This window comes from Eretmochelys imbricata, chromosome 3 (assembly GCF_965152235.1).
Source record: "Eretmochelys imbricata isolate rEreImb1 chromosome 3, rEreImb1.hap1, whole genome shotgun sequence".
Lineage (NCBI taxonomy): Eukaryota > Metazoa > Chordata > Testudines > Cheloniidae > Eretmochelys > Eretmochelys imbricata.
In genome coordinates, this window is record NC_135574.1 from 55,019,085 (window position 1) to 55,040,195 (window position 21,111).

Genomic DNA, 21,111 nt, shown 5'->3' on the forward strand with positions numbered 1-21,111 from the left:
TGCAGCAATTTCTATTTGTAGCATTATGTCTCACTGAAGTGAAAGGTACATCAAGCTTTGAATTTTCAGCTGAAGCAGGCCACATCTAAGTGGCCTATCACAGACAAAAAGCAAACTTGTGATAATCCTTTCACTCCAGTGAGAAAAGCTGACTCCATGCCACAAACTGCATAATGTTACTATATATGTTTGTCAGGTGCATAATGTTTTCAGGTGCTGTATAATTTGTAGTTGCAGAAATCACATAGAGGATATGAAAATTGGGTATAAATAGTTATGCTATTGTTATAAACAAGAAGAAACCTAGCTACCCATCTTTATTTTGCCCCTCACTCACAATGTGAACCATGCGGAAGATGCTTAACTGCCCTGAGCCTCATCTTCAAAGTGAAGCTTACTGTGCTTTGAGATCTTCTGATGAAAGGTGCTATATAATGTAAGTGAAATTATTATTATTAATTATTTAGAGCTAAATGTTTGCCAGTCCTCATGCAGCTGCATACTTGCGAGTCAAGAGGAGTCAAGCCCTCCTCTTTATAAGCTCACAGAAGGGATGCCCAGAATCAAAATACCTGCACCCCAGGAGGTAATGAACTGCTACTGAGTTGCTTCCCTCAGAAACACCTCTCTAAAAAGGAGGCAGGAGAAGAAGAAAAGCAGGTGGGGCATTAGCATCACCCTCTACATACTGGTCAGAGGTGCTTGCCGGCTATAGAGCTGCAGGGATAAGCTGCACCTTTACACTCTGTCTAGATTAGGAAAATGAAGTGTATTTAGCCAACGTTAACTATTATATGTTAATTGAGACATTTTCTGTTATCACCAATTGTCTAGTATAGACAAAGACAGTGGTGTTTAACCATACTTGAGAGAATCTGCTCTAAATATACATTTACTTGGCCATGTGGTCAGTGAGATTTTTTGTCTCCTGTTTAAAAACTGTACAGTGTTATATTCATAGATTCCAATGCCAGAAGTAATTATTGTGGTCACCTACTCTGATCTCCTGTATAACACCAGCCATGGAAGTTCCCCAAAATAATTCCTAGAGCATACCTTTCTGAAAAACATCCAATCTTGATTTTAAAAAATTGTCATTGATGGTGAATCTACCATGACCCTGGGTAAGTTGTTCCAGTGGTTAATTACCCTCACTGATAAAAATGTATGGAGTATGTTACACCTTACTCTACTAGACTGAAGAGCTCATTATTAACTATTTGTTCCCCATGTAGATACTTATAGACTATAATCAAGTAACCCCTTAACCTTCTCTTTGTTAAACTGAATAGACTGAGCTCCTAAAGCCTATCACTGTAATGCACGTATTCTAATCCTTTAATCATTCTCATGGATCTTCTCTGAATCCTCTCCAATTTATCAACATCCTTCTTGAATTGTAAACACCAGAACAGGACACAGTATTCTTGCAGCTGTCACATGAATGCCAAATACAGAGGTAAAATAACTTTGCTACCCCTACTCAAGATTCCCCTTTTTATGCATCCAAGCACTGCATTAGCACTTTAGGCCACTGGAAGTTCATGTTCAGCTGATTATCCACTAGTGGCCCCAAATATACAAAAGATATATCACTGCAGTGTTTTACTTGATATTATAAACAGAAAAAATCAGGGCTGTGAAATGTTAGTATTTCTTATCAACCGTAATTCACACATTTTATACACTTTATATATGGCATACAATTTAGCATTATAAAGCCCAGTGGTGTCAGACACATTAGCCTGCTTGATGTAGTCATATGGCCCAAGAGGCATAGTCAGATTCAGCAGTATCTAAGCTTTTATTTTCAAAAAGAAAGTTTCTTGCCCTTTTGGTTGTGCAAATAGTCTTCCCATTGTGAACCAAGTGTCACCAAACTATTGCCATCTTCCTGAGTCTACAGACCACCTGAAATAATGACTCTGAGCTTCAACCTCTGTGAATGCCATCAAAGTGTTAACTCTAAAACCTAATAATGATGCTGATGCTGTTATAATGATCTCTTCACTCTTCAAAACAGACAGAACTCCATTACAGAATTCTCCCTAACATACATTACTCACATATGTCTTGATCTAACTCCCATTGAAGTCAACAAAATTCTTCCCATTGACTTCAATAAGGGAGTTTTAGTCAGGCTATAAAGGAACTACCATCACCTAACAATAATAGAAAACTATTCTGACCTTCACTCTGCACCCACTCCAATCCCATTCACATTTATTCTCCTCCATGCTGTTCATATCTGGCCTCAAAATGTTTAATAATAATATAACAGTTACAGGATTTTGTGGCTCCTCTCCTTGTCATTTGGAAGAAAACATTAGGAAAAGCTACTACAGGGGTTCTCAAACTGGGGATCAGGACCCCTCAGGGGGTCGTGAGGTTATTACAAGGGGGGGTCGTGAACTATCAGCCCCCACCCCAGACTCCACTTTGCATCCAGCGTTTATAATGGTGTTAAATATATTTAAAAGTGTTTTTAATTTATAAGGGAGGTGGAACTCAGAGGCTTGCTATGTGAAAGGAGTCACCAGTACAAAAGTTTGAGAATCACTGAACTACTGCTATTCTGCAGTCTTAGACAAACCCTCAATTTTTAATTTTCATGAAGAACTTCTGACCTCATCTTTTTAAGTTCCTGGCAATATGCTCTTTACCAAGGTGCCTTATTGCTAGGGATACTTGTAGATAATGGTAACATTTGACAGATTGCTCAGGTTGGTCACAGGGAAAATATCAGTTTTCAAAGTTTCTCCTAGCTCATAATAAATCTGTACAAATTATTTATATAATCTGAACAAATGATTACCAAAGCTTATGCCTATTTTGTGAAGAGTAAAGCTAATAAAAATGATCATAAAACTCTGAACAGAGGAACACGTGTATAAACTGGTCATGAATACATTCATGAGAACTAATCATGAATAAATATAGGCTAGAAATTAGAAGGTTTCTAAACATCAAAGGAATGAAGTTCTGGAACAGTCTTCCAAAAGGAATACTGGGGGCTAACAACTTAACTATTTTTAAGATGGAACTTGGTATGCTTATGAAAGGAATTATATGAAGTGGTTACCTGTGATAGTAGGGAACTTGACTCAGTGATTCAGGTAATTCCTTCCAGTCCTATGTCCTATTTTCCTATGAACACTGTATTATTAATGTTTTACCCCCATATTTTTGCCTTCTACTGAATATCTTGTAATGCTAACCTATAACATTGATTTAATTAATGTGTTATTTCTATCACAACTGAAATACTACTAAACTCAACACTGAAAATATAAATAAGAACAAAATCTTTTTAACATAGCAAGATCCTTTACATGACTCGTTTATTGTTTTCCACAATGGTTAGAAATAACAGGCAAAATCTCTGTTATAAAGAGAGTCACAAAAGAGCCTCCTCTCCCAGCATCAACATAGTCAGGGAGTACTTGTTTACACAATAGTAATGTGATCTCTCTGTAACTTGATTCTTCAGCACAATGTTAAGTATTATCAGGTATTTTATATATTCTCCTTTTCACTCTCAACAAACATAGCAAAACTGTTTTGTAACAGAAGCAACAATCAGAGCAGAGAATAATGACCAATACTCTCAAGTCCAAATCCTCTCCTCATGTGGAGAAAACAATAGGAAGCAGGAAAGAGGATAAGAAATTAGTCTGTGGAATTGACAATATAGCTGGTGAAAAAAACACTTAATTTCAAAAATTTTCCACAAAAACAAAGACAATTTTTTTACAAATATTTTCCTCCTTTTTGATCAATGCTAATTTCTTCGCAATCATTCCCTCAGTGGGGACTGGTTTGGGAAGGAATGGAGTCGAAAAGAAGTGCAGCCTCTTCCACCTCTGTTCATCCTGCGATACCAAAGGGAAAGGAAAACCTAAATCTCACAAGTAGGAAGAGGCCATCCCATATTGCCCTCCTCCCCTTGGCAGCATGCATGTAGCAGAAAGGCATAGAATTAACTCCAGATCAACTTTCTACAGGGAAATCTAGATGGTTAGTCAGAGATGAAGCCATAGAAAGTAGTTAGTCTTCTGCTCTGATGTTTCTGTTCCCCAAATTTGTGTCAGGTTTCAGAGTGGTAGCTGTGCTAGTCTGTTTCAGCAAAAACAACAAGGAGTCCTTGTGGCACCTTAGAGACTAACACATTTATTTAGGCATAAGCTTTTGTGGGCTAAAACCCACTTCATCAGATGCATGGAGTGGAAAATACAGTAGCAGGTATAAATACACAGCACATGAAAAGATGGGAGTTGCCTTACCAAGTAGGGGGTCAGTGCTAACTAGCCAATTCAACTAAGGTGGAAGTGGCCTATTCACAACAGTTGACAAGAAGGGGTGAATTCCAAGGGAAGAAAAATCACTTTTGTAGTGCTAATGAGGCCAATGTAATCAAGGAGGCCCATTTGAAACACTTGACAAGAAGGTGTGAGTATCAGCAGAGGGAAATTAATTTTTGTAGTGAATAAAGACTGAGAGTGGATGGGTCACTAGAAAAACTAACTTCCCCCTGCTGATACTCTGACCTGGGGGATAGATCATAAAATAGAAAAGTAGTCAGAATAAGATAATATTAAGAGGTCGGCAATACCTTATGTTTCCCAGACCCCAAGAAATATGAAGAAGTGGTCATCCTTCCTCACCTCATTTCTTTCTCTTCTGCTGTGCTCCAGTTCTGTGCTATAGCTGCAGAAGTACATCTGTGGGATCATGCCATGGAGTCATTACTCCCCTCTTCCACAGTTCCAGCTTAGATGCACCCAATCTGACTGTCTTTGTGCATGGTAGTGGAAGGGATGATCAAGGATGCTGTCTTTTACTTAGGACCATATTTTGAGCAAAAGGGTGGTCATTAATTATTATACAGTGAGTATAACAACTAACACATGCTCATTATGGTAGTGTTTCTCCTATAAATTCTATTTTTCAGGGTTTAGTATCTCATCTGTTTCAAATCGCACCGGACTAAAACTTGGTTTCCAGCCCAGATGCACGTTTGTTTTGCAAAAAAAAAAAAAAAATATTTAAATAGGATTTATTTTCAATTTAGAGATCAGCAAGGAAACAGAATTCTCAGGGGTTTCTACTTTTTTTGGCCTCCCACAAGGTCAGTGAGCATGTTGATGGCAGTATGTGGTATTAGATGCTTTTGTCCAATATGTGTACTTTCATTTTCATAAAAACAAAAGGAATACTTGTGGCACCTTAGAGACTAACAAATTTATTTGAGCATAAGCTTTCATGAGCTACAGCTCACTTTTCATGTTTCCATAACGTAGTTTTTATAAATTACATGAGAATAAACTTCTGAATTTCCAGGGGTTTGAAAAAATATTTCTCTGCAATATTGTTGCATGTAGTGTTTGCCCTATAATCTTTTTTCACAACTAGCAAAACCTATAGTGATGACCCAGTTGGTTGCAGTACACTATTAATATTCAGAAGATTGATCACAGTAAGAATTACGTGCACGAATTCATGCCGCATGCTGTGTGGACATGCAGAGGTTTAAGGGGAAGTATATACTTCCTTAAGTCTTTCTGTGGCTTCTCTGTACCTAAGTCAGTGTGGGAGTTGGGAGGATTGGGGAGTGAGCGGAGCCCTGCTCGTGTAATTAAAAATGGTATCATAAAACATATGCACAAGGGGGCTGAATTAAGGTTAATTCAGCAACCTTAGTTTTGGCATTTCCTAACTTCTGAGCACTCAGCTTTGCACCATATTATTTAACTAACATAGACTTTTTGTATGTAACAATATAAAGGGCTGCTCATCCTACCTTAAAATACAACTATCCACCAGCAAACACATTGCTAAAGTATCACACACAGGGACGGGTTGTAAACCCCTTGTTCACATTGGTGATCAATTACCCAGACAGGTAGTTCCATTGGTCTCTCCATTTACCAGTATGGACCAACAGTAAATAAGCTGGCCCATAATAAACCCATCCTATTTTGTATTATTGGCTAGGACTCAGAGTAGAATAATATGGTAGTTGGTGTATGTTATGTGATAAGTCCATTGTTACATGACAGTTTTGACAGTATTGCCACTGCACAATTTTACTAATCATTATTTTTATGTAGAGAAAATAGCACTGCAGTTAATAGGGCATTTGTACCCTTAATTTCAACAAAACATATCAATAATAAGTGTGTATATTGTGTCATGATACCTAGAAAAGTACAGGTAAGCAAAATGTGGTTGCTAGCACATCAAATGTGGCCCAATCATCAGTCTGCAATCAGTTCTGGCAGTTGTGCCTCTGAGAATTAATCTTACTATACGAAAATGCTCCTACATAACATTTTACTGTACAAAGTCCCATTTCAAATCTAAGCCACTAGCCCCATTGTTTGCAGTAATCAGAATATTTTTAAGTATATCACATAATATTGCAAGGGAAGTTACTGAATAGTAAAAATAACATTGTTTCTGGTGTATTATATTCTGTCTACTCTGAGGGACTTAGACTGGCATTCTAAACAGCTTCAAACAGCCATCATTTTCAAAATAATCAACCTGCCACAGAAATGTGTCTCACTGTCATCAAAAAGTGGAATTTCTCCCCCCAAAATAAAGAGGTGAAAGAAGGGCAATGTTGAACATGTGATAGTTTTAAATTTCAATATCTCACAGTCCTGCATCAAAAGGGAGAAAAAAGGTAAGGGTAGTATTTTTGAAAGTGCTCAGTATTGGCCTAACTTTGCTACCATTGACATCAGTGGGCGTTTCTCTTGAGTTCAAGAGGAGCAGGTAGGCCAGCACTGAGAACTTCTGAAAAATCCTAGCCTCAATTTTTAAAGTATTTCTAGTGTAGTTGTTTTGTGAAATATGTGACATTTATAGAATGCATGATGGTGTGGTGTCACATAGTGGTTTTATTGGTAGCCATTTGCAATCACTGGTTCAACTCTTTTGTGACTTTATCTCCTGATTTACGTGAGTGTATCTGAAAGCAGAATCAGACCCACTGAATCAATGGAGTGTCCTGATTTACACCAGCTTAATTGTGATCAGGATCAGGACTGTTTTGTTTTAAATACAATTGGTCTATATAGCTGTCTATGTTTCTTTTTTTTTTTTTAATTATTATTATAACTCACCTAGGGCTATTCATTGGTCACAGTTTTGAAAGATTTAGTGTTAAATGGATGCATTGTGCATGCAAAACACAAGTTAAATTCAGTGTACTAAATTCAGAGTGTACTAAATTCAGAGTGAATAATACTGTCCTTATGTTTTAAAACATGCCAATTTCTCTTAAGCTATCATTTGTCTTAAATATTTAATCAGCTAAGATAAATATACTTCATTTGGCCTTAACTGTGTGTCACAATAAGATAAGAGAAAGGAAAACTAATAAAATAAAATTGTAAGGTGAACCAGAAGATATGCTTCAGAATTTATTATAGTTTAAATAAAATGTATGAACATTTTTTAAAGTGGATGTTGGTATAGTGTTGTTTGGCTTTGTGCAAGGGTAAATGCCTGAATAGAGGCTTCTAAAGGAAAGCTTAGGTAGTTGGAGATTTGGTGATTTTCTGTCATCTAAGATTCCCCCATTGTGTCTGTGTTTGTTTTTTATGTGAAACTGATTTGAAGGTAATATGATACAAGTGTTGCCTTTGGGCACTGAAAAGCTAGTGGCATAAGATACCAAAGTGGGATAGTGTGAATTGTACTCTGAAAGGGAATTAGGGATCACAAATCTCCGCTTCCTGAGGGCCCTGGCTTGGAGAAATCACACGGATGTGGGTTATTAGAGGCAGAAGAGGTGAACAGAAGAGTGATCCTGGTGAATGAAAATTAAACGTAGTTATCCCCCCCCCCCATGTCTTCCTGTTTCTTTTTCTCATTTCAAGTCATTTAGTGACCTAGAGTGAAATTGACAAGAATTGACAACACATGCTGTTACCAGCAGCAGTGTCTCCATCTGATCCCTAGACATTTGTGGGGTGGGGGGAGGAGAAATCCAATGGTTATACTCTAAATATGACCTATGTAAAGATAACAGGCTTGATTTAGTTGAAACCGAAGTCTTTCTCCTGTAGAACTGATCCTAGTGCTGTGTTTCACAGACAGAGGAGATGGGTTTTTCCCCTCTCTCTCTCTTTCCGCACAAAGAAAACGTGGGTCGATACCATTTTTATTGTTCTGCTGGGGTGGATTTGAGCATTTTGAATGTCTAATTGAATCGGAGGCTGGTTAAGTCTTTTTTTTTTTTTTTTTTTTTTTAATGGCAGAGGGTGGAAAGTCCCATTAAAATGACCCCTTTGGCTTGGGGTTAGCCCGGTACAGTTGCCCCCCAAATAAAACAAACAACAGGGAACGGGGGAGGGAGATGGGGAAAGGTGAGTTGGGCTGAGTGATGTCTGGAGGGCGAACTCGTGTCTCTTTGGCGATGTTGTGGGCTGCTGTGCTGAAATCCGTCCCTCTGCTGGAGCTGAGGGAAAGGCAATAGTCGGAGGCATCTGATGCTGCCGTTTCCAGGGTGAAATTTCCAAGGCTGATCGTTTAAAAAAAAAAAAACCCTTAACAAAAATAGCCAGAGGAGCAGAAGATCCGGCATCTCCGAATGCAACCAGTGTAACCTAGACAGACATTTTAAAGCCATCTGCATTTAAACTAACCACGCACACAAAAGAGAAAACACTAACGACCACCCCAAAAAACAAGGCGCGAGAGATAGACAGAGCTGGTATGAAAAAGAAACAAGCCTGTCTTCCCCCCGCTCCCAACCCCCGATCAGGGTTTGCAGTGATCTGATGAGGCTAGGAAGTGGCTGGCCGGCCGTGCCCAAGGCTGCTGCTGGTAGCAGAGGGCTCTACAGAGCTAGGCGAGGTTTCAGCAGGAAGAACGCTGGACAGCGCACTGCACGCCGCCAAGCCGTCTCCCTGCCTTTCCCCCCTCTCCCTTCGCATTACTGTACAGCTGGAGATGCATCTAAATTAAGTCCTATTGAACAACAAGTAGATCTCTTCTGTCCGGGAACTACACTAGACTCTCCTCTCAATTAAACTGCATATTCGCTTCATGGAATTGACCGTCAGGCATAATTATCCCGATTTCTTTCTCTCTCTCTCTCCTTTGCAGGAACGACTCTTTGGGAACCTGGTCCACCCAGGGATGTAAAACTGTGCTTACCGATGCATCCCATACGAAATGCTTATGTGATCGTCTCTCTACCTTCGCCATTTTGGCTCAGCAACCTAGAGAAATAGTAAGTAACAAAGACAAAAATCCAGGTTTAACGCAAAAGCAGGAAGATTTGTTGTCCAGCTTCTCTGTTAGGTAGATGTCAGACGTTGCATCGAGGAATTGTTTAAATACTGCAGGTTGGCAAAATGTTGTTAGTCTCCTGTTATCTACAGTAGCTCAGATAAATGAATTCCAAATTCTGTGATACAACTAAATTCTAGTCAATTTCGAACGGCTTCCATCTCCGTATTTTATAGGAAAGCCTTGTAATTGTAATGCAAATGTGTTGAAAACTTTCATATTGAACGATTATCAACTTAACAGCCTTTTTCAAGGGTGTTAATCTTTCAAGAGGAATGTAGAAGGTTTTATTGCTGTTAGCAGAATGAAAACCCTAGATAAGGTAGTTAAACACATTGCAGATCTGCATTGGATGTGTTCAGTACAGGTTTTCTGTGTTGTCTGTTGGCATCTTAAAGAAAAATAACAAAGTTTGCATGGAAAGGAGTGACATAAAATGTAGAAGCAACCATTCTAGGTATTATTGCATGTAAAAATAGTCCAAAAAGCAAATCGTTGTGAAGTTGAACCCAAAAGGGCAATAATTTGGTTTTCCTCTTTTTGGAAGTATATGATCAGAGACTGTTTTTATCAGTAAGCTTCAGCTGTTTGGAAACAAAGTGGTTGAAATAAAGCATGACTTTCGGTGTAAAATCTGGCCTAAAAGTACACTAGTCTTAGCTCTTGTTTGGTTGACGAAAGATATCTTGATGAAATGTAATTTACAATGCATACTCAAGACTTTTAAACAGCATATCGGTAAGCCATATAGAATATCTTGTCAAACTTTTAGGTCTTTTAATTTGCATTAGCAAATATCATGTTAATTTTAGAATACACACAGAGATATCCCTAATGCATAATACTGATGTCTGAGACTAATTGTTTTACAGCAAGAAAGCAAGTTTATTTTTCAAGGTCATGTATTTATTTTTCTGTTATTAATTCAGAATAGCACAGATTAAATCATTCTAGATTTCCAAGTTCTTCAGAAGAAGCATACAATATTTTTGTGTTCCCTTATATTGCCATTTCTTCTATACGATCAGAGGCCCAAGAAAACTAAGTGTGTGAGAATACTGCACTTCAAACAAAGTTATTAAAAGTCCTAAAGTTTGGTAATTCTGCAGTGAACATGAATCAGATCTTGGATAAAGTACTGGATGATGTTTAATAGCTGTCAATAAAACAAACTATTTGTTTAGCACATTATTTTCAAAATATTTCTACCTTTCAAGGAAAATAAGTATTTAAATTAATTTTAACTAGTGTGCCTTTTACACCTAAATTAGTACCGTGGTGTCCTATTAAGTTGTAATATCACCATTTGCTTTATTTTACAAAACATTATGTAGTGGTATAATAAATCATTTTAAGGCTCTAAGGCCTCTCTGGATGGCATCAGTAATTAAAGAGATCTCAGAGATGGGAATGGATCAAATTGGGAATTAAGTTAGAAGGAGTACGTCTGCTTCATACCTAATATTACCAAGGCTGGCTATGATACAGTAGCTGTTTTAAGCATTTTCCTTTTTATTGCTTTTTTCTGGCATTTTAATTCCTGGAAGATGGTTTTCTCTCACAGTAGTTTGTTGTAACCTACAGATCATGGAATCATCTGGTGCCCCCTCAGTAACCCTAATAGTAGGCAGTGGTCTCTCATGCTTGGCCTTGATCACCCTAGCAGTTGTCTATGCAGCACTATGGAGGTATGTAATTGATGACATGGTTGAATGGAAATGCACAATTGTTTGGAATTAAATGAGTAGTTCAGGATGTCATTAGATATGTTCTTATCTTCTATATGTCGTAACAGTAGGCATTTTAAAACAAAATAGCTATACAGTGCATGTTGCAATTGATCTGGAATAAATCTGATTAGTGTAATTGATTTGCTTGTCTGTCTTGGTCCACTGATGACTTTATAGTCCATACTTTCTCTCTCCTCTTCAGTATTAATGAGATTGCCCTTTCAATGCAGTAGTCAGACAGTTAATATACACTTTATAGGATTCCTCCAGAGGTGAATTCTTATATTTTAATCAAGGCTTATGGCCTATTTCCTGACCTACTTCTCCTCCATTTATGTTTGAACATGAGGTATTTGTGTAATAAAATCTACATATGAAAGTCACACAAGTTTCAGGTTTTGCAGGTTCACAGATGTTCAGACTACTATGCTTGAGTATGCACACTTCAGCTCATCATTCATTGACGAGCACAGAATGAAGCAGTCTGCCTTCAAAAACATGTTTGGTTGGGACTTTGTGACACAGTCTAATACTGAACTTGCTTTGCACCTTAGGGACCCCTAGGATCATAAATGCAACCGAAAGATATGGAGAAATTCAGTAGGAGGTGGGATTTAAAATAGCATGATTAGTTAGTGCGGAACAAGAAGAGTGAGAAAGATATAAAATAATGAGAGACAGAGTCAGCAAACTAGGAACAGCTATTTACCCTTTCCCATAATACAAAAACAAAATGGCACTTAATGATATTAAAAGACAACAAGCTTAAAAGGATGGAAAATGTAACATTAACCAATAGAATATGCTGCCATACGTTATTACTGAAATAAATAGCTTAAGTACCAAAATAAATAGCTAAATTTCTCTCTATGAGAGAGAGAGAGAGGATTAGACGTTTTTGTATAATATAGAAAACCTGGGTATTCCAGCCAGGATAAAAAATTATAAGGATTATCAACCATCATCAATATCAACCTCCAATCAGTTCCTAGTCACAGACCTTACTGCTCCCCCTGCCTGGCTTCAACCTGCCACGTTGTCAGTGGCCCATTCTTAACCGATTCCCGACTGGGCAAGGCCTCTCTGCAGTCAACCAGCTCCACTGGGGTCTTCAAGATAACTCAAGCTGCAGCTGCAATGCAGCTCAATGACACACATTGTCAAGCAGTGCCCACTAACCAAATGCAGCATGGACTCCAAGAGCTCCACTTGATCACTAAGAACACTATTGCTTGGCTTGGCTAATATTCAAATGCTAAATAAATAAATAAGAAATAAACTGAGTATAAGATGGCTTCAGAAAGTGATTCCCAACTCCCCAACTGCAGAATTGACTGGGTGCATTATGGGGTTATTGCTGTGTCTTGTGATGTATCTGGCATTGTTGGAGACCCGGTATGAGGCTGAATGTATTAGTGGTGGTTCCCAGTAGAAGGCCCTCTAAGCTGGGAAATAATTGTTTAATGTGAGCTGAGAGGCATAAAAACAGGGTTTGGATGAAACTGAAGAAAGGACAATTTAGATTTATATCAGAAAGTATGTGCTAAAAGTGAGGCCTTTTTAACTGTAGAATGACCTTTGAAAGTCCCAGCATTTGAGTTATTTAAAGCTGGAGTGAACAAAGCTTTCAGGAGTACACTTTAGTCAACAGTCTTGCATTGGCAGAAAGATGGACAGTGGATCTAAAAAGGGTTTTCCTGCACTAACTTTTGTGATTCTTGGTTCTTGTGGGCTTGGTTATGTCACCCTTGAAAATATATTTAGTTAGCAGAAAACCCCTGCAATTTGTCTGGATTGGCAGTGTCTGCTCAAAAGAGGCCTAGAACTTTGGAATGGTAACATTGCTGGTCAGAAGAAATAAGGTGCATTAGTAAAGTATCTAAAAGCTTGCACATCACTTGCCTGGCTCAGGGCAATGCTGTGGGCCCCTAACTTTCCTGAGCACTAAATTTATCCACACACTGAGTAGCAAAAAACTGTTCTGATTCCATGTTCAAATTTGAGCTTCTTCATAGTTCCAGGGTGTTTGATGTTGGGGTCTGGTTCAGGACCATCACTAATAAGGAGTTAGAGAGTAGTAGTGTGTAGGCAAATGCACTAGCCTTTTTGTAGTCATCTGCCAAATCACACACAGCCTTGGACATTATACTTTTTTTATTTATAGGAGGAACGTTTTGGGGGTATCTTGTACTCTTTTTATGAAAAGTGTAATGGACTCCTCAACTTATAACTAGACAACTGGGCAGAAAGGACAATAATTTATTTTCTGTCCAAAGCACAGCACCTCAAACTACCCATCTTTACTGTGCCCTAAAGTGTCAGCTGTGGTTATGCATGTAAGGCCTGGCATGGGGTAGTTTGACTTTCTGGCCCACTGGAGACAGTGGCATCAACTGAGCTGTACTGGCAAAGTAAAAGCTGTAAATAAATTGAATAATTTTCATAAAATCTGGGCACCCACAGCTCCCAGTGATTTAAGTCAATGATGTTGCAGAACACCTCTGAAAACCAGACCAATAATACAGTTTCTTGAAATAGTCATTGTTTTGGTGTGCTTCAGCATACAAAACACAATGTAGCAGAATGAGAACATTTACACTTTTAAGAAACCAGATGATACAGTTGTATTTTGTTATCCTATCAACCATTTTCCCAATAGACTTGTAAAATGAATAATGTAACAAAAGTTGGCAACAGAGAGTATGTGATACTCACTACTATAATTTAGTATCAACCAGTACAAAGATCAGCTATCTTTGCTATTTGGTCATATGAAGATGAAGGACTTATTGTATTATCACTTCTTCACACACATTATTTTGTAAATGTAGTTTAAACTTCAAGATTAATGTGTGCTATAATTATCCTAATAATGTAAGTGTTTAAGAATGCATTGCCATGTTATCATCTACTATACTGCATCTTAATTCATATTGTGGGCCATATCCAATGGAGTTTTTTCGAATTATGCCAGCTGTGGATCTGCCCCTCTATGAACATTCCCATAGAGAAGCAGACAGCAGAAGAAATTATATTACTATTGATCTGAATTTATGCAGTCACATCATAATCAATATGATGTCATATCAGTAATACCAACGGTTTAAAATGGAAGCTAGATAGAATCTAGCTTTAATGTCTTGAGACATTCTGAGGGAATTATAAAATACATCATGAAAACAAAATCTTTTCTAACTGGCATATTTTTTTGTATTAGTAGGAGATACCAAACAAGTAATAATGTTTAACAGAAAATTCTCTCTTGAAATTCTGGTAACAGAGCTCTAACATTTTAAAATGTCACCAGGATTTCTAAGAATTGCATTCAGGTATTTATGGTTGCTTATCTGTTATGATATTTTCATTTTCAATGGCTTTAGAACCTTTTTATTCTATATTTATTTGGACAGGTACATCAGATCGGAGAGGTCAATAATTCTAATTAATTTCTGCCTATCTATTATCTCATCAAATATTCTTATACTGGTTGGACAAACTCAGACACATAATAAGGTATGATTGATTATATTGACTTTGTATTTTAATATCTATTTTTTGTGTTTAATTTGGAAACAAATCCATTCTCACTGGACTAGAGATTTTTGGTAAAATATTAACAGGCAAAGGAAATTTTTTAACATGTTTCCTAATTTTTTCCTCCAAAATCCCTTTTGGTATCATTCTCTTTGGACATGCTGTGTTCTCTGTGGTAGACTTGTCTGTTTTATAACTAAATTTCAAAGATGAAATAGTTCAAAGCCATAAAACATCAGAAGCCCAAATTCTGGCTCATTTTAATAATTGTAATAGGATTGTGCCACAATGTTGTTGTTGTTGTTGTTGTTGTTGTTTGTCTTTTTATAAATACACTGACACTCAAAAGGCAAGTGTAAATTGCTTGGAAGTTAGAGTACAACTCTTGAAAATGTGCACAAGCAGATATACTAAGATGCTGTAGCAAGACTGTATGGGTACCAGATAAATATAGAACTATTAGACCTTTGATTGCTCATGGATATAGAATAGTAATAGCCTTGTGCATCTTGTTTATGTATAGATTGCAGAACTGATAATAATCACAACAAAACCTGGTTTCAGGCTATCTTTATCACATGTAGTCACTTCTATGTACTGGGTCATCACAAATCTCTGAGTGATACTGGGTAGCTTTCCCAAGCAACAAAAAGCAGTTGTTTTAAATTAAATAAAACTGTTCAAATGGTTTAGAAAAACAGAATAGTATATTTTTCTACAACAAACCTTAATTTCAGACAGTACTTGCCTTCATCCATCTCCATTACTGTCATTCACTTTTCAAATCAGTGCTTAGGAATTTAGCAGAATACCTCCACCTAGTCTATGAGAGGTAGATGGCAACATGCTGAAAAATGTACCTCAAAATATATACTTGTACAATAATTCATAATATAATATTGTATAAGTATATCTATTTGGGAGCTGCAGAAGGAGTCATGTGAATCTCATTGACTTTACGAGGAGTTATGCAGATAAAGGCCTTGACTAAAATTTTTTAAAGTGCACAAGTGACTTAGGAGCCTGAGTCCAACTGGAAGTAAGTGGGACTTAGACTCCTAAGTCATTTCAGTACTTTTGAAAATTTTACCCCAGAACACGAATTGGAAAAGTTTTATATTCTACTTTAGTATATAGCAAGTTGCATTTATTTGAAAGGAGACATATCCCCCGTAGTTGGCATTCCCAAATGCATTGCCTCTCCAGAACTTTTTTCCTTTGAGTTCCCCTGTTCTCAAAAAAGAATAGGAAGTGACATGGAAAAAACACACACTCCTTGACCATAGAGGTTGGACCAGAGGCTGTGAGCATCGTAAGGGCTGTGGATCACAGAATCATAGAATATCAGGGTTGGAAGGGACCTCAGGATGTCATCTAGTTCAATCCCCTGCTCAAAGCAGGACCAATCCCCAACTAAAGCATCCCAACCAGGGCTTTGTCAAGCCTGACCTTAAAAACTTCTAAGGAAGGAGATTCCACCACCTCCCTAGGTAACGCATTCCAGTGCTTCACCACCCTCCTCATGAGAAAGTTTTTCCTAATATCCAACCTAAACCTCCCTCACTGCAACTTGAGACCATTACTCCTCGTTCTGTCATCTGCTACCACTGAGAACAGTCTAGATCCATCCTCTTTGGAACCCCTTTACAGGTAGTTGAAAGCAGCTATCAAATCTCCCCTCATTCTTCTCTTCCGCAGACTAAACAATCCCAGTTCCCTCAGCCTCTCCTCATAAGTCATGTGTTCCAGTCCCCTAATCATTTTTGTTGCCCTCCGCTGGACGTTTTCCAATTTTTCACCTCCTTCTTGTAGTGTGTGGCCCAAAACTGGACACAATACTCCAGATGAGGCCTCACCAATGTTGAATAGAAGAGAACAATCACATCCCTCAATCTGCTGGCAATGCCCCTACTTATACATCCCAAAATGCCATTGGCCTTCTTGGCAACAAGGGCACACTGTTGACTCATATCCAGCTTCTCATCCACTGTAACCCCTAGGTCCTTTTCTGCCGAACTGCTGCCGACCCATTCGGTCCCTAGTCTGTAGCGGTACGTGGGATTCTTCCGTCCTAAGTGCAGGACTCTGCACTTGTCCTTGTTGAACCTCATCAGATTTCTTTTGGCCCAATCCTCTAATTTGTCTAGGGCCCTCTGTATCCTATCCCTACCCTCCAGCATATCTACCTCTCCTCCCAGTTTAGTGTCATCTGCAAACTTGCTGAGGATGCAATCCACACCATCCTCCAGATCGTTGATGAAGATATTGAACAAAACCGGCCCCAGGACCGACCCTTGGGTCACTCCACTTGATACCGGCTGCCAACTAGACATGGAGCCATTGATTACTACCTGTTGAGCCTGAAAATCTAGCCAGCTTTCTATCCACTTTATAGTCCATTCATCCAGCCCATACTTCTTTAACTTGCTGGCAAGAATACTGTGGGAGACCGTGTCAAAAGCTTTGCTAAAGTCAAGGAAAAACACGTCCACTGCTTTCCCCTCATCAACAGAGCCAGTTATCTCATCATAGAAGGCAATTAGATTAGTCAGGCATGACTTGCCCTTGGTGAATCCATGCTGACTTTTCCTGATCACTTTCCTCTCCTCTAAGTGCTTCAGAATTGATACCTTGAGGACCTGCTCCATGATTTTTCCGGGGACTGAGGTGAGGCTTACTGGCCTGTAGTTCCCAGGATTCTCCTTCTTCCCTTTTTTAAAGATGGGCTCTACATTAGCCTTTTTCCAGTCGTCAAGGACCTCCCCCGATCGCCATGAGTTTTCAAAGATAATGGCCAATGGCTCTGCAATGACATCCGCCAACTCCTTTAGCACTCTCGGATGCAGTGCATCCGGTCCCATGGACTTGTGCTCGTCCAGCTTTTCTAAATAGTCCCGAACCACTTCTTTCTCCACAGAGGGCTGGTCACCTCCTCCCCATGCTGTGCTGCCCAGTGCAGTAGTCTGGGAGTTGACTTTGTTTGTGAAGACAGAGGCAAAAAAAAAGCATTGAGCACATTAGCTTTTTCCAAATCCTCTGTCATTAGGTTGCTTCCCTCATTCAGTAAGGGGCCCACACTTTCCTTGACTTTCTTGTTGCTAACATACCTGAAAAACCCTTCTTGTTACTCTTAACATCTCTTGCTAGCTGCAACTCCAGGTGTGATTTGGCCTTCCTGATTTCACTCCTGCATGCCTGAGCAATATTTTTATACTCTTCCCTGGTCATTTGTCCAATCTTCCACTTCTTGTAAGCTTCTTTTTTGTGCTTAAGATCAGCAAGGATTTCACTGTTAAGCCAAGCTGGTCACCTGCTATGTTTACTATTCTTTCTACTATTCTTTCTACTATTCTATTCTACTTTCTTTCTACCGGGATGGTTTGTCCCTGTAACCTCAATAAGGATTCTTTAAAATACAGCCAGCTCTCCTGGACTCCTTTCCCCCTCATGTTATTCTCCCAGGGGATCCTGCCCATCAGTTCCCTGAGGTTGTCAAAGTCTGTTTTTCTGAAGTCCAGGGTCCGTATTCTGCTGCTCTCCTTTCTTCCTTGTGGATCCTGGTTTAGACAGGGATTATCACTCCCTAACTAAAGGGGTGATAATCCCACTCAAGCATGTGCGTGCTTGGAGCTGGGGAGCCTGGAACCAAGGCAATCTCTAATTCAATTCCTTTGAGGGGACGGGAAACTTAGTTTACCTTGTTAACTGAGCAAATTTGATCTGGAAGAGGCAGAAATAGAAAAAAAAAGATCTGTTTCTTAACCATTGTTTGAGAGGAAAAAGCTTTTTGACATTCACCTTTTATATGAATTATATTAATATTATTCCCTGGTTATACAAACAGGATCCAGTTGTGGAGTTTATTAAAGGTGTGGGGGCCAAATGCTGCAGTTTTTACTCAGGAGAAGGTTTCACTGAAGTCAGCAGAAATTTTCCCTGAATAAGGACTGCAGGGAATTGGCTCTTGGAGAATAGGTGTTGCTGCTCTGGGACTTTAGAAGGAAGGGAAGCATTTTAAACATTAAATATAAGAGGACTTGTCTTCACGTTGTGTGAAGAGAGAGAGAGACCTGGTTAACCAAGTTTGAATTCTATACTATCCTATTCTCATTTTTGTACCCCCATGATCACCGTGGTATCTGATCACATTAATGAATATCTGTATACTAATCCCAACACCACAAAGTTCAAGGGTGTTCACCTTTGATGTTACATTATATTGGCCCACTTGTTAAATTTATTATTGGACTTAGAACTGGATCTGGGTTTAGGATAGGTTTAGATATGGTGAGGGCCATAGTAGTAAATTGGAGCAGTGTGTAAATTAAGCAAAATGAAGATATGGTGATTACAGACAGCTTGTTGTTGTCCTGGTTTACAGATTGTAGATTTCTCTCTTTGCATTAATCAATTTACAGACCAGTTTTTATTTATTTAAAAACTGTTCCAACTTTAAAAAAGTGTACTTCTGTAGAGCTATTTCTGTGCACACTGGCAATGTGTGAATAAAGGAATTATGACTCTTGCACTGAAGAAGTGCAGATTATTTCTTATTTTTTTGTTTACTTTAAATATACCATAGGTATTCTGCATATTAAAACTAGCAATAGTCTTTTAAGGCTGATTGTATTCTTCATGGTTTGACTTTCCTTTGTGTATGAAGAATTAATGAAGATTAAGTGAGTTTCAAATGCTGTACTTTCTCTGTAAAAGTATGTTCTGTCCTTTTTTTTTCTCACTTAAAAAGGGTCACAATATTTCCCAGAGGCAGAAATGGACAGTGTGTGTACTGATGGGGCCATATAAAAGTAGTCTAAGTTCTTCAAAGATGGAATAGCTTTTATATTTCAAATACTCAATGTTTAAAGGCAAAAATTCTCCCACTCAAGTATTTCAACTTGAGGGTTCAGACATTAGACCTGAAGTGTAGGCCATGGAGCTTTTTCACCTGTTTTGAAATAAAGGTTGTTGGAGGCAGAATTTTCAAAAAGGCTATAAAGTTTGATTTAAAGTTTCTATGATTATGTATCCTGCTTAAATATAATCAGTGTTGCACTTGAAAGGAGATATAAAGCATGTTAATTTATTATACATTTTGATACTTCTTTCTGCTTCTTGGTTTCTTTTCTTAGATAAAACTTGCTCTGTATAAAATATTAGGCATATTACTTTACATAAACATGGGGATATTTCTAATATGATTAGTGTGCTGAAGATACTCCTTTCAATTCTGATTTAAAACTCATTAATATTGGTATTGAGAACCTGATTCTGAATCCATTGGAGTTAATAGTAAAGATGCCATGTTGCATGAATAAGCTAACAGGACAAATAGATGTGTGCTTTGTCAAATACTAGAAAGTGTCCTTAAACCTACACAAACACTGAGTTTTTGCTTGGTAGAGACTGCCATTTTTTGGGTGGGGGGAACTATATTCAGTGATTTGAAGGCTTGATTATGTCATGTAACTCTTTCCATATTATCTGCTTGCTGTTGTTTTCTTTGCCATCAAGAAAAATGGCTGCATTTCTTCACTGTGTAGAGTTTGTTGCTTGAAGATATAAATCTTGATTATGCTCCAGCTCTAACTTATCGAGTAGGCTTCCCCCCTCCCTCCATAAGGTACTGATAGGTATTGGCCTGATTTTTTTTTCTAAATTCCCTTTTTATTTTAGTATGTGCACATTCAGAAACTATCTGGCTTCATTAAGAGTTGCATGGTAAATAAAAACACAGTAGACATCTGAGATAAACAAATACTGTTTTCCTTGGGAAGAGAACCGTGCTAAACAAACCGCAAAAATGCATTTTACAGGTGGGGGAAGTTAATTCTGTTCCATCTTAACCTGTTTCTGTCATGTTTCAGAGCTAGCTGACTGCCCTGCATTGGTGCCTCAAAGGGAGTCTGTGTGGCTTTTGAGAAATAGCTACATTTTCAGGAGTATATGCTTTTTCCTTCCTGCACACTTATCCATTCTATCAATAAGAAAAGGAGTACTTGTGGCACCTTAGAGACTAACCAATTTATTTGAGCATGAGCTTTCGTGAGCTACAGCTCACTTCTTTTTGCGAATACAGACTAACACGGCTGTTACTCTGAAATCCGTTCTATCAGTTGTAATAGTGTGCATGTGTGCCCATCAAGGGAAGATTATACCCTTTAGGGTGAGGTAGATGATCAATCACGGCATGTTTAATTTTCTGTATCCTTTCTATCTAATTGTAGCCTAGGGTTTGTGATACTCACTATTGCAGCATTTTGGTGATAATCTCTTATTTACATGGGTTTACAACTCAGCCATAAAGTCTGCTTTGTGTTAAAACTTGGAGCATATTTTGAGACGGATGGCTAGGGGGCCGGATTTGAATGTACTCTCTTTGATCACCTACAGTACAAAAGAACCCCTCATCATCAGTTTGCATAAATGATTTAGGAATAAAAATGGCTTAGAAACCAAACCAAAGCAAACATGCCTAAAGTATTACAGATCATTAGCTAATTTGGATTAGATCCCTTAACTGTTTGGGCAGGATGAAGCT

The 21,111-nt window shown here is 38.3% G+C and overlaps 1 protein-coding gene across 1 annotated transcript in view; it reads left to right on the forward strand.

Annotated features, from left to right (window-relative positions):
- Window positions 1-21,111, forward strand: part of ADGRB3 (adhesion G protein-coupled receptor B3) — a 616,281-nt gene that overhangs the window by 487,512 nt on the left and 107,658 nt on the right. The window contains exons 16-18 of the mRNA XM_077811605.1: window positions 9,121-9,247; window positions 10,891-10,994; window positions 14,447-14,549. Of these exons, the coding sequence (XP_077667731.1) occupies window positions 9,121-9,247; window positions 10,891-10,994; window positions 14,447-14,549 (334 nt within the window). The remainder of the gene's footprint in view (window positions 1-9,120; window positions 9,248-10,890; window positions 10,995-14,446; window positions 14,550-21,111) is intronic.